The sequence below is a fragment of the Fulvia fulva genome, chromosome 1 (assembly GCF_020509005.1).
Source record: "Fulvia fulva chromosome 1, complete sequence".
In the NCBI taxonomy this organism is placed as follows: Eukaryota; Fungi; Ascomycota; class Dothideomycetes; order Mycosphaerellales; family Mycosphaerellaceae; genus Fulvia; species Fulvia fulva.
Genome location: NC_063012.1, coordinates 6,662,173 through 6,675,422, shown reverse-complemented (window position 1 = coordinate 6,675,422; position 13,250 = coordinate 6,662,173). Strand labels below are relative to the sequence as shown.

At 54.9% G+C, this 13,250-nt stretch overlaps 6 protein-coding genes across 6 annotated transcripts; 4 read left to right on the top strand and 2 right to left on the bottom strand.

Moving 5' to 3' along the window:
- Positions 1–17: 17 nt before the first annotated feature.
- On the bottom strand, positions 18–423 carry CLAFUR5_01262 (Mitochondrial import inner membrane translocase subunit tim9; the record flags this gene model as incomplete). Its single annotated transcript, XM_047900410.1, has 3 exons — positions 18–215; positions 270–339; positions 407–423. The coding sequence occupies 3 exons, from the start codon at positions 421–423 to the stop codon at positions 18–20; spliced, it is 285 nt and encodes a 94-aa protein (XP_047756968.1).
- An 854-nt stretch (positions 424–1,277) lies between these two features.
- CLAFUR5_01261 (Rho-GTPase-activating protein 5) lies at positions 1,278–4,123 on the top strand (the record flags this gene model as incomplete). Its single annotated transcript, XM_047900409.1, has 3 exons — positions 1,278–1,431; positions 1,627–1,779; positions 1,833–4,123. 3 exons carry the CDS (start codon positions 1,278–1,280, stop codon positions 4,121–4,123), a joined length of 2,598 nt encoding a protein of 865 aa, XP_047756965.1.
- A 1,425-nt stretch (positions 4,124–5,548) lies between these two features.
- On the top strand, positions 5,549–7,024 carry CLAFUR5_01260 (uncharacterized protein; the record flags this gene model as incomplete). Its single annotated transcript, XM_047900408.1, has 1 exon — positions 5,549–7,024. One exon carries the CDS (start codon positions 5,549–5,551, stop codon positions 7,022–7,024), a length of 1,476 nt encoding a protein of 491 aa, XP_047756966.1.
- A 395-nt stretch (positions 7,025–7,419) lies between these two features.
- Positions 7,420–8,683, top strand: CLAFUR5_01259 (ER-derived vesicles protein 41; the record flags this gene model as incomplete). The annotated part of the gene is made up of 2 exons (XM_047900407.1): positions 7,420–8,080; positions 8,136–8,683. 2 exons carry the CDS (start codon positions 7,420–7,422, stop codon positions 8,681–8,683), a joined length of 1,209 nt encoding a protein of 402 aa, XP_047755903.1.
- A 35-nt stretch (positions 8,684–8,718) lies between these two features.
- Positions 8,719–10,544, bottom strand: CLAFUR5_01258 (putative polyamine oxidase 4; the record flags this gene model as incomplete). Its single annotated transcript, XM_047900406.1, has 4 exons — positions 8,719–9,444; positions 9,511–9,850; positions 9,931–10,266; positions 10,330–10,544. The coding sequence occupies 4 exons, from the start codon at positions 10,542–10,544 to the stop codon at positions 8,719–8,721; spliced, it is 1,617 nt and encodes a 538-aa protein (XP_047755902.1).
- A 446-nt stretch (positions 10,545–10,990) lies between these two features.
- On the top strand, positions 10,991–13,130 carry CLAFUR5_01257 (MICOS complex subunit MIC60; the record flags this gene model as incomplete). Its single annotated transcript, XM_047900405.1, has 3 exons — positions 10,991–11,101; positions 11,173–13,029; positions 13,086–13,130. 3 exons carry the CDS (start codon positions 10,991–10,993, stop codon positions 13,128–13,130), a joined length of 2,013 nt encoding a protein of 670 aa, XP_047755901.1.
- Between the last annotated feature and the right edge of the window lie 120 nt (positions 13,131–13,250).

Below are 13,250 nucleotides of genomic sequence, written 5' to 3'. Positions count from 1 at the left end.
TGCTTGTCCGCGCTGACCTATCTTCCCATGCCCATGCCGCCTTGTTGTGCCATCTGTGCATTCTGCTCTTGGAATCTCTCTCCTAACCGCTCGGAGCTCTTCAGGAATTTGTCGACGCATCGCATGACACACGCCTCCTCCTTACCCAGAAGGCTCTTTGACGTGAAGTCGCTGACACAGTCGTTGAAGCATCGTTGGACAAGATTCGAATACATCTTCACGCCATCAGTTTCAAGTCATGCGCGGAGGTTCAGCTCGGTGATGCATACGTTCATGAAGTCTTTCATCTGCTTCCTCTCCATTCGTCCCTGCAGCTCGCGCTGCTCAGCAGCGTTGAGCCTAATCAAACATCAGCTGCGATTCTCGCCATGATCCGCGCGGAGGATGACGATGAGTGCTGACTTACATGTCCATTCCGCTCATCTTGGGCTAGGTGTGTGCGTGCTATAGGGTGGCTGTGAGGTAGACGATGCGTTTAGGTGCGTTTCAGAGATGCGGTATGATGTCGTGCGGACGCGATAGCACTCTACATGTACATGTGTCTAAGGTGTTACAAGCTCTGTAGAAGGTCGAGCTACGGTACGAAACAAGTAGCGGGATTGGCCGCGGGAGTTGGGATGTTGATCAAGGGCACAGCACCGCCAGACGATTGGCTCTGCCACCAGGTATCATGCATGACTGTGTATGCGACGCACTCCTGCAGCAGCAGATCATGGCTCGAAGGTGAGGCAGCAGGTGGTGGTGGTGGTGTCGTTGTTGTTGTTGCGGCCGCCGGCGAGGTTTCTGTCAAGCCAAAAATAGCCCGTCTCATTAGCACCCTCCCTCCGCCCCAGCAATCCAGTGCACTCCAGGCCTCGTCTCGTGTCTAGCCTGGCGAGACACCTCGATCTCTCCAGCACGGGCTGCGCTCTGGCAGGTCACAAGCCATCTTCGACCAACGCCCAGCACCCCCATCTTGGATAACGACATCACCACGACGACCACGGCCGCGCACACTGCATCGCTGGCACCTCCTCGCTGTCTCGCACACCTCCCTGGGCCAGCACCAGCAGCAACACCAGCAGCAGCACCACCAGCAGACTGTCGCGTAGAGCCGCACCGCACCGCACCGCGTGACTGCACAGAGGGCTACGCGATCGTGAGCCTTGTTTTCACGTCGTCTCGCCTCACAGCCTCCAGCTTCTGCATCGCCACGCCACGCCACGCCGCTTCACTCACCTTCGATCGGGCGCATGTTTTAGCCGAGCGTCGCAAACGCGACCGCAACATCGTCAGGCATGACGAGCAGTGGCCCGTCAACTGCGCCAGCTGGCGCAAGCGGTCCTAAATCCGCGCCGCAGCCTCACCCCAGCGAAGCTGTCAAAGAAAAGAAGGACCTCAGATCGTGGTGGAAGTCGTTTAGGGATGGCGAGAAGAAGACGCATGACCAAGGTACGCATCACCCTTGCACCCACAATGAGGAGGACTGCTCGCACCTCAACCCAGACACCAGCGTTCATTTATCAGTTGACGCTGGGGTGAGCTGCTCTTGCCCTGAAGGTGTTTGTATCCGCAGTTTGGGGCCCTGTGCTGTTCATGGATGTTAGCTTCGCGCCGGCTAGATCAAGTCTAACACAGACTACGCAGCGTCCCCGCAGGGTATCTTCGGTGTTCCGCTACAAGCCAGCATCCGCTACGCCAACGTGGCCATCAGCTTGTTCAACGATGAGGGACAAAGCTACATCTACGGCTATGTTCCTATTGTAGTGGCCAAGTGTGGTGTGTTTCTGAAGGAGAAAGGTGAGCTCATGTGGACCATGGCGTACCGAGCACCGACTGACGTCTCTCCATAGCGACTGATGTTGAGGGCATATTCCGGCTGGCCGGAAGTGAGAAGCGCATCAAGGAGCTCAAGATAGCGTTTGACAGTCCCGACAGATATGGCAAGGGCCTAGACTGGACAGGCTATACCGTACACGATGCTGCCAACATTCTTCGGAGATATTTCAACCAACTGCCGGAGCCAATCATCCCTCTGGACTTCTACCAGCGCTTTCGAGACCCTCTCAGGAACCATCAAGCCCAAGCGGTAGGCCACATTGACGCTCAAAGTCCAAGCCAGGGCGACTTCGATCCAGAAGCAGCCATCAGAGCGTACCAGGCCTTGATCACCGAACTCCCGCCGCTCAATCGCCAGCTGCTGTTGTACATTTTGGACCTACTCGCAGTCTTCGCAAGCAAATCGGACTTGAACAAGATGACAACGCCCAACCTTGCTGCCATCTTTCAACCTGGCATCTTGAACCATCCGCGACACGACATGGCCCCTGAGGAATACCGCCTGAGCCAGGATGTGCTGATATTCCTGATCGAGAACCAAGACAGCTTCCTTATTGGCATGCAAGGTACCGAGGCTCCAATCGAAACTGTCCGTGATGTTCAAAGCGGCACGCCAGCAAAGCCTCCAACTACTCCAACCACGCCAAGTCGGTCGAAGACAGTCATTGGCCGCTCGGGCTCGAACTCTAGTGTGGCAGCAGAGAGCGTGCGGAAATGGGGTAGTCTTCGCCGCAATGTGTCTGTGTCTAGTAAGCACAGCAAGCGATCTGAGAATGGACAGCCGCCTTCGGGCACACCGGCCCCTGCTACACCGCCTGGTGGTGTACACAGGAGCAACACTGTGCCCTCGAGAAGAGGAGGTAGTGCGCCTCACTCGCCCCGTTTCTCGCGTGACAAACATTCAGATCCAACCACGCCGAACCCGCCTACCAGCTCAACTGGCACAGCGGTTGTGAACGCCGCAGCAACCGTCGAAACCGTGGTTTACAGGCCTTCTGCCACAGAAAGGTCAGGCTCAATACAAAACACTCCAGTGGCCACAACTGCGCCTGCATTCCCGGCACCACCCGAACTCACGTCCGCTTCATCAAGTGAGGCTACTACACCACTCGCGGGCGCGCCTCTCAGCGATACTTCTTCCACGGTCACGCGAGACTTTCAGACCCCCAAAAAGGACACGACACCGCTTCTCGCACCAGCAGGACACGCAGAGAGACCAACGGACAGGTCTGCTTCCAACACACCTTCTGCAGCTTCTACACGCAAGGGGTTTCTTGACATCCTCAAGCAGTCGCCGACAAGCGAAGGTGAGGGACGGAAGCCTAACAAACTGCAGAAGAAGAGAATCCCAGGCTCCACCTTGTCTAGTGCGCAATCGTCTGCCCATTCCCTGCATGATGAGCCGCAAGACACACAAAGGTCACCAATATCGCCAAAGTTTGCACCGACAACCCTGGCTACTGTACCGTCCGAGGATGCATCGTTGGACTCCGGCGAGCATTCAGCTTACGCGACGGCCCAAAACACACCAACAGGCTTACAGACAACGCCTCAGCGAAACCCCACAGATGCTACTCTCCGCCCGACCATATCACCATCGAATTCGTTCCACTCGCATACTGACATGTCTCATACCGACATGTCTGATGCTGATATGGTGGGGGACGATATGCCTGCTCCAAGCGAAGAGCAGCCAGAGAAGAAAAAGAGGCACCGATGGAGGTTTTCTAGGTCACAAAATAAGATTGAAGAACCATCGACGCCAGGCAACCCATTGGGTACCATGACTGCGCGGGACCAGGCCACGTCAAGGTCTACGATTGGAAGCGGTGGTTCCCTGCCTAGGAAAAGTTTACAAGAGCCAAGACCAATGGGCACTATCACCACCGATCCAGCACCTGGCACTCCTGCGCAACAAATTCAACCATCTTATACTTCGGACACTGTCTTCTCCGACTCGGAGAGAGAAAGAAAAGGCCCAATGTCCTGGCTCAGAAATAAACTCGATCGCAAAGAGAGGGATTTTGAGAAACGATCGAGCACTCCGGAGCGTGGACATGAAAGGTCCAGGAGCAAACAAGACCTGCAGTCAGCTGAAGTGATGCCTGTTCGTGAGAAGTCATTTGAGCAACAAAGATCCGCCATGGAGAGCGCTCCACCACCCTCAGTACCGATGTCGATGGGTCAAGAAGGAGTGATACCTGGTCAGCAGGCAGGCCGACTTAGCACGAATGGCGAGAGGTACGTAGAGGGTTCAGGACTTCCTGCGACTATTAGCACGGATGCCAGATGTGCAGGCACCTGAGAGGGGAGTGACAAATGCGTGCAATGCAGATCGGCTTCACTCGTAATGCTTCCTCGCGCTGCGCAGGCGAACCATAAACACTCTGTATAGCAACAAGCACTAGGTTTCAGACGTGAGAACGCGGACCTGTAGATTGCAGCGAGGCGTGATCATGGTCACTACTTACCACATATATGTGTATAATGAATTGTCTTTACGGCTTGAGCGAATGGTGGCACGCGACTATAGACCGTGCTGCAGCGAAGGCGACATGGATGAGTACGGCTTTTGCTGGTAGCCGTGTTCAACAAGGGAGCTAAAACCCAATCGATTGATTGGAGTGTTTCCAGGACTGAACCTGGAATAGCATGCTTTGCATACAGTGTGGCAAAACGTCCCACTCGTGTTCCTGCTACCAACACTCCAGGTCCAGGCGTGGCGTAACTTCACATGAAAAGACCCAAACCGCTTCCTTGTGCCATCTTGGCTGAGCAAGCTGCGGGTCTGTTGCGAGGACCGCATCAGACGGCAGAGATCCGTCCTTGCGCAGGATGAGTGTACGATGTGTGTGTGCTGTGCACGGGACGACTTTCGATGCCACGATACTCTAGATAGCTCGAGCTGGCCCCGAGAAGGAGCTCTCGGTGGGTGGCGTCCGCGGGTGTCCTCGCGGTTTGAAGCTGCTATTCTGAACTCCGACGACCGACCGCTTGGGACCTTGGGTCTTGTTGCGCAACGAGACCGCATTTGCATACAGCCTTGTTGTTTGGCAAGCGAGAGGGCAAGTACTATGTGCAGCTTCTTGAGACCGCATGTATATCAAGCCACTGGCGTACAGTCGGCAACGCAACGTCGAAGAGACTCGACACCTGAAACGAGCTCTGTTTGGGCCTAGCCGCGCCGTCCTTCTGTACAAGTGCTGCTGATCTGCCGTCGCGACGACACCACCTGCATTTGCTCGTATCGCAGCCAGGATGTCCCAGAAGTCACCTCTCCACTCACGTCATTGGATCCGCCTTCGACGTCGACGAGGTGCCACTTGGCGCTGCGACATCAATTCTTAGCGTCCGAGGATGCTCGTGCTTGAGGCATTCTGTCCTTGTTTGTGCACTGTCGTCTTCAAAATATAGCTTCATTTTCTCATTGTGCTGAACAAGCGCGTTCATAGAGGAGCACAGGACTGCCAAAGAGATTCAAGGAAGAGGATTACGACGCAGGAAGTTTAAAGCTCGAGAGCACCTCTTCGCCGCGGCACATATTTAGCAAGCCACCTTCCGTGTCCTGCGCCGTGCTGACATCCTACTGGTGAGTGTCATTACTGCCTCAGCGCCTTGAGTATTTTTTGGTATGTCTCTGACATTCCCTGTCTGCAGTACGCTTCACTCGTTCAGCGTGCGAGCAGGTCTCTGCAACATTACATTCGTTGAGCGCGGGCATCCAAGGACAATGCTGTCAATACGATCAATACTACTTGTCGGCTTGCCTCTCATCACTCTGGGCATTGCTCGGAACCAAGCTGATGAGGCCGATTTCGAAGCCGATGCTGTCGCCAAGTGGGAAGAGATCATTCAACAACTACCCGGAGAGTCTCTGAAAGCGGCACTAGCAGGTCATCTGAAGCCTAAATATCGCGAAGGCGTTTTCGAACACGGACGTGATGCTATCGATGCTGTTCGCAGCGATGATCCGGAGTTGGCCTCCAAACTGGTCGATCTTGCGAAGCAGGATGCCATCGTGAAGGACCATCTCCGCAGGCGGCAGAATGACAATTCCACGGCCACTACGACGAGCCCCGTCATTGTCACCGATGCCTCGACCACAGCTGTCTCGTTCACGACTCAGACTACGGTGGTGACAACGACCGAGCAGCGTACCTCAGGTCAGTCTCCCTCTTCGTCTTCTGTCGACGCCTCGCCGGTCGAAAGCTCGTCTTCCGCTGCAGCGCCGACAAGTACTTCAGGTAATACCTCTCCTTCCACAGTAGTCCAGTCAGCGTCGACTGTGACAGCCGAAGAGATTACGATTATTGTCTCCACCCCGGTGACTGTACCAGCCAGTCCCACGCTCACGAGTAGCGACCGACCGACCTCGACTACTTCTTCCAATGATGAAGATGCAAGCTCTACCTTACAAGCGCAAAGCTCACCATCTTCTGTTCCAGCTACGACAATACCCGTTGTCACGTCCGTCGTGGCCTCTTCTACAGTCTCAGCGGATGAATCCATCACGGAACCGACTGTTACAGCAGCACCCTCATCTGCTGAGAACACGCAAACGGGTGTTTTGATACCCGTTGAAGTGACTACCACGAACAACAATGGCGGCACTGTGGTCCAAACAACAGAGGCGTTCCAAAACGAAGCCCCAACTAGTGTGGCTGTGACCGTGACTACTACGAACGAGCAGGGACAGACAGTGACTACCTCTTCCATGGCACCCGCCGCCGTCGTCACTAGTGTCAACGAACAGGGCAGCACCATCACCACTGCCTCGCCTCTTCAAGCAGTGTCGGTCGCGTCCGGCGGTAGAGTCATCAGCTCTGTTCCATCAGCTGTCACTACGAACGACGGTGATGGTAGCGAAGTCGTGCTGTCCAGTCCGACGCCAGGAGGTGTATACACCACCAGTGACTCTGGAGGTCGTGTTGTCACCGTGACCTATCAACCTGGCGGTGGAACTGTGAGCCGACTACGTCTCCAGACCACGACACTACCAAACGGTATGCGTTCGACCATCACCTCTTTTGCTGAGGTTGGCCAAGCCACTGGCGACTCTGCACCAGGAGCTACTGGCGGCGCGAATCCGTCTCCATCAGACCGACCAGGTCTTCAATCTGGTGCTGCCATCCCTTCGAGTTGGTATGCTGCCGAATTTGCTGTGATGGTCGGAGCAGCTATCGGTGTGGCGGCTCTTGTGCTGTAGAGCACGACGGAAGATAGACGACATGTTGATGACACACCGCCACTGGCATGTACATGTACATGATGGACGAGATAACGAATATTCCACCTTGTCGATATGGGGAGCAAAATTGCATGGCGACGGAGCAAGCATGAGCATAGAATACCATGGATCGGGTACAGTAATCATGAAGTATATCATTCCACCATCTTCATGTCTTGCTCTTCTATCCTCAGATCTCTGCTTCACGTGCGCACGAGCTATATATACACCCTGCCGAGGGGCCGTGCCGCGTTCAAGGGTTCCCCCTGGCGCGGCCTTCAGTGATCGAAGTGCAACTTGTCTTCAACACTTGCACACCCAATGCTCCCCCGATAGCACTGTTCATACGTCGCCCGGGTGGCCATCACGGTGCAATGAATGGCTTTTCAGACAGAGGACTCGACGACTCCAATTTCGGGGAGAGCAAGGCTTCCAGCGTCGTAAAATCCTTCGACGCCTTTCCCAAGACGAAACCTTCTTATACACAACGCACAGAATCAGGCGGCGTCTGGACCGTGGTGCTGATCGTCGCATCGTTATTCCTGGGATGGAGCGAGCTGTCGAGATGGTGGGTGGGAGAGACTACACACACGTTTGCGGTGGAGCAGGGAGTCGGCCATGATCTGCAGATCAACCTCGATGTTGTAGTTGCGATGCAGTGCAGTGACTTGCATGTGAATGTGCAGGACTCGTCGGGAGATCGCATCCTTGCTGGGTCGGCGCTGAAGAAAGACGCTACGACTTGGAGACAATGGGGTGGAAGGTCGCATGCTCTTGCCGCGGATAAGGATGAGCGGATTCGGAGTGGGTATGATGGCAAGGGAGCAGAGTATGACGAGGAGGACGTACACAACTATGTTGGCGCAGCAAGGAGGAAGAAGAAGTTCAAGAAAACGCCGGGTCTGCCATGGGGAGCGCAGGCGGACAGTTGCAGGATATACGGCAGTATGCATGGGAACAAGGTGCAGGGAGACTTCCATATCACTGCCAGAGGGCATGGATACATGGAGTTTGGCGCTCATCTTGACCACAGTAGTAAGTCTTGACAGGACAGAGTGACGAATACGAGCACTGCTAACAAGTCCTGCAGCATTCAACTTCAGCCATACGGTCAACGAGCTTTCGTTTGGCCCCTTCTACCCGTCCTTGACCAACCCTCTCGACAACACGGTAGCAACCACATCCGATCACTTTTACAAATTCCAGTACTACCTCTCAGTGGTCCCAACCATCTACACGACCGATGCGAAGACACTCCGCAAGATCGACAAGCACCACGAGTCACCTTCATCGGGCGAAGATGGACTAAGCCAATACCCACACCGTTATAACAAGAACACCGTCTTTACGAACCAGTATGCTGTGACGGAACAGTCTCATAAAGTGCCAGAGAATGCCGTGCCCGGTGTTTTCATCAAGTTCGACATCGAGCCAATAGGTCTTACCATCGCCGAGGAATGGAGCTCGATACCAGCTCTGCTCATACGGCTGGTCAACGTTGTATCTGGACTACTTGTTGCGGGCGGCTGGTGTTTCCAGATCAGCGAGTGGGCAAAAGAGATTTATGGCCGCAAAGGCCGGAGGCAAGATAGCTTCGGTATGCTCAACGGCGAACACGATGAGAAAAGAGGTCTATAGATTTACAGGAACCTTGAGTGGTGTTCATGGTACTGCTACGATCGTGAATCGTTCTTCTCCATGCCATATGCCGATGCAATGCGCTTGGCGACAGCTTCTCCGCTCCAGTATGCTCCCGTTGTGGTACCCAATGCCACGAAAGGGGCCGTGTGCTCGCCTGCCAACCAGATGTGTCGATCCGGCATGCCATGCCTCATGACTTCGATATGGTGGTCGGCGTCCTCCAAGCCGACCTGGAAGTTCGAGTAGCTGCCGTATCCAGCAAAGCGATCGTTTGCCCACGCCGTGGCGAGGATAGCGCTGGGTGTACACGCGGGATTCGCGTCGTTGTAATTGGGAAGCAGTGAGTAATATGGCTCGAAGTAAGCTCTCAATTTGGCGTCCTTGTCCTGCTCGTGCTCGGCCAAGTCGATCATGTTTGCGATGTGTTTGGATTGTGGTCCCTGGATGTAGAATAGCAGGGTTGGGTGAGCACAGTCTGCTCGTAAGACAGCCAGATTCATTGCTTCTTGGCTCCAACGTTCTGGATTTGTCGATAATGCGTACTCTGGCTGAAGCCAGTGGAACCAACCGTCAGCCTCTGCACCTACTTCGTCGTCTGAGGCTGTCACCGGCGGACCTTCCGCATCAGTGACGCTGTCTTCAGGTGGGTCGTGTGCGTGCGATGTGTTCGAGGTCGACCAAAATGCCGCTGGAAAGGTTATGTAGACTTTGTCCAGTGTTCCGTAACTGATGCTGTCGAAAGCCAGATCGAGTGCCGCCTACATATAGAACATTGTCAGTCTTCGAGGTCTTGATAACAAGGCAATCAATTGCAGTTCGCGTACCGGGATCTCTGGTTCGAAGATATCTTTTCTGTGCTTGAGGAAACCCAGCGGCACAGTAACGACGACCTCATCGAAACTTGACCTGTTGCCGTCCGCAGTGGTGACCACCACAGCCTGCTTCAAGTTGCTGTAATTTTGATCTTGCTGCTGTCCTGAGCTGATGTTGACCACTTCAGTGTTTAAGCATATGTCTGCATGCTCCAACACCGGCGCTGCCACAGCATCGCATATTTTGCTGTAGGTCTCCGCCACAAAGGGGTTCTCGCCTTCGATGCATTCTTCAAGCCAAAAGTATCGCAGTGACTGCCTCGTGACGGGGCTTCCGATGTAGCAACCCCAGCTGTAAGACCACCATCAGCGCCCTTTCTGTGCCACAAACAGACATACCGAGCGGTCCCGAGTGATTTCGGAGGCACCTACGTGTTCACGAACTGCAGAAAGGTAAACCTTTTCCGCTTGGCTATTGCTGGGTACTCGTTGGAGAATAACTTCTCAGTTCTCTCCGCGAAGAAGTCATACAGGCTCTTCTCCTTGTCGATCAGGTCGCCGTGACTTTTAGAGTAGGCAAAGGCTTCTGCGATCAGACCTTCATCCCACAAGATCTGGCTATATTGCGCTGTCTCTGCTGGGTCTAAAGCGATTTTGTCCGAGCTGAAGGCTACTTCGTCCTCGTCAGATGCGTGTAATTTCGTATTCGTCTGAGAGGCAAGCTTCATGATCGGATTATCGCTCGTCCCATGGATCCAGTTAGGTCCTCTGATGGGAACGGTCAATGATGTCACCGCGATGAGTACATGTAGAGGCTGAGGAGCGGCTCACAGGTCCGTTGGGTGGCCAAGACGATCGCTCTGGGCCACTCTGCCACCAAGCCTGTCTCGAGCCTCAAACATTGTGACGTGGAAACCATGCTGAAGCAGAACGTCTGCCGCGCGAAGACCAGCAAATCCAGCGCCCACGATGCCTATACTGATCGGTCCGGACTTGAGTCTTGCAGCGCGTAGCACATTTTGGGAGGCAGCGTCGTTCGCGGGCATCACCACAACACGCTGTAATGATGGCCAAGAGCTGTTTAAGGATCAGCTGTCGAATGAGTCGTCCATTATCTGAATTGCTGTGTTGCGAGTGGAACGTGGAGCCGTGGCCAGGAGCAGAAAAGGAGCAAAGACTTGCTTGCCTCGGACCTACCTGAGGCTGTCTTCCTACTATGCGTAGACGACCAGAGTACCCGGTCACGTGCCGGTTGATGAATTCCCACGAATGGACTTGGATAGATACCAGATCGTGTGGTTGGTGGGTGGAATAGTCTAGGAGGTAGGTGGATGGTTCCAGTCTCTGAGCGGGCCGATGACTTCCGACAAGTGCCTGACCAGTGACCAGCGACGGGAGCTGCTTCCCTTGTTCGAGCTTTTGAGACGGTTGCTGGCTGGCGACATTCGCCTGTTCTCTTTTGCCTGGACAGCACACAGCACAGCAGCGCAAGATGCTGCGATTAGCCGTTGCTCGGAGCAATGCATGCCTCGAGCAAGGCGCCCGACAGCCCATCCGGCGCCAATGGCAATGGCAACCACAGCCCTATCGACAACCGCTGAGTGTATGTTTGCTACACCTGGGAGGACACCACACACCACGCGACAGACGCACTCCGCTGACCCACCGCTGCAGAGAGCATTCGTCGATGCACGATCGCCCGATAAGACTGTCCTGCCTGGCTCCCAGAGCGGCACCGTCGCTGGTGTCCCTCAAGCACCCGTCCTGCCGCCAGCGACAGAGAAGCCAGCCGCAACCGACATACCACCCATTGGCACTCCCTTGGAGCCGCCCTCGCCCGCCCAGGTCAAGTCGGCTCCTCCCGCGCCCTCCACCAACACCGGCAATCTCCCACCCATCGGCACCGGCACTGCAAAGACTGGTCCCTCGTCCGCGCCTCCTCCACCTCCCAAGAAGAAGGGCCGCTTCCGACGCTTCCTCACCACCCTCTTGATCCTCTCTGCGTTGGGATATGGCGGCGGTGTATACTACTCGCTCGTCAACGACAACTTCCACGACTTCTTCACCGAGTACGTGCCGTTCGGCGAGGATGCAGTGGCATACTTTGAGGATCGTGAGTTCCGCAAGCGCTTCCCGCAGCGAGAATTTGCGGGCAGGAACTGGCCGCAGACGCGCGGTGAGAACAAGATCACCATAGGTCGCCAGAGCGGCGTGAACCCAAGAGTCGCCGAGTCGGAAACCGACAATGTTGGCTCAGATCTTGCTCAACGCGGCAGACACACGAGCGCCCTCGATGATAACAAGGCCAACCCGGCAGAACAAAAGAAGGAGCAGAAGCCTGCCCAGCCAGCGAAGAAGGGGGACAAACCTGCAGCAAAGCAGAACGATAAGACAGCTGCTCCGTCTACACCTGCTGCACCTCACCCAACCTCCACACTACCAGCCGCCTCGCTTGTGGACAACTTGGCCGTGTCTGAAGGGCAAGAACATGCAGTGCAGGAAGTTGTCAAGCTCGTCAACAACATCATAACTGCTGTCAATGCATCTCCCGAAGCTCCCAAGTACGCCAGCACGATCTCATCGGCCAAGCAGGACTTGGACAAGGTCATTTCCGAGATCAAGACCATGAGGGAACAGATTGCAAAGGACGCTGACAGCAAGATCCAATCCGCTCATACCGACTTCGACAACGCTGCCAAGGAACTGGTCCGGCGTCTTGAGGGTGAGATGCGTGAACAGGAGACGAGGTGGCGTGAGGAGTATGAACAGGAGCGTGAGAAGCTCAGCACGAGCTATCAACAGAGGCTCTCTGCTGAAGTGGATGCCACCAAGAAGGTCCTGGAGCAGAAGAACAAGAACGCCTTGTTGGAACAAGAGATTGCGCTACAAAAGAAGTTCATGGATGACGTGCGATCGAAAGTAGAGGAGGAGCGCAATGGACGTCTCTCCAAGATCGATGAGCTGTCATCGAATGTGCAAGAGCTCGAGAAGCTGTCTTCGCAATGGAACGAGGTCATTGATGCGACACTCCAAACACAGCACCTACAGGTCGCGCTCGAAGCTGTGAGGGCTAAACTTCAGGTATCCGACCACCCTACACCCTTTATCAACGAGCTGGTTGCCCTCAAGGAGGTGAGCAAGAACAACGATGTTGTCAGCGCTGCTATTGCTTCAATAAATCCAGCTGCCTACCAGCGCGGAGTTCCGTCTGGCGCTGCTCTTATCGACCGATTCAGGAGAGTCGCGACCGAAGTGCGAAAGGCTTCTCTGCTACCGGAAGACGCTGGCGTTGCAAGCCACGCTGCCAGCGCTGTTCTCTCAAGGTTCATGTTCCAAAAGAAGAGTGACCGTGGGCTACCAGAGGGTGAAGATGTCGAGGCCACACTTGCCCGGACCGAGGTTTTGCTCGAGGAGGGTGATTTAGACGCTGCTGCGCGTGAGATGAACAGTTTCAAGGGCTGGGCTGGCGTTCTATCGCGTGACTGGGTCAGCGAGTGCCGAAGGGTACTGGAGGTCAGGCAAGCTGTCGATGTAAGTGCTATCAGTTTCCCTCTTCCGTTTGAGGAGATTCACTAACCACTTTACAGGTGATGTCAACAGAAGCCCGGCTACAAAGTCTTCTTGTCGACTAAATGGGTAGGCGTCCCTCGCCTTCGAACTCGGCCACTAGGTAGCCGAGCTTGTAGCATATTCATCGTAGTACCCCAGACCTATGTACAGCAATAGAATAAAAGCCAAGTCTCGAAGTGTAC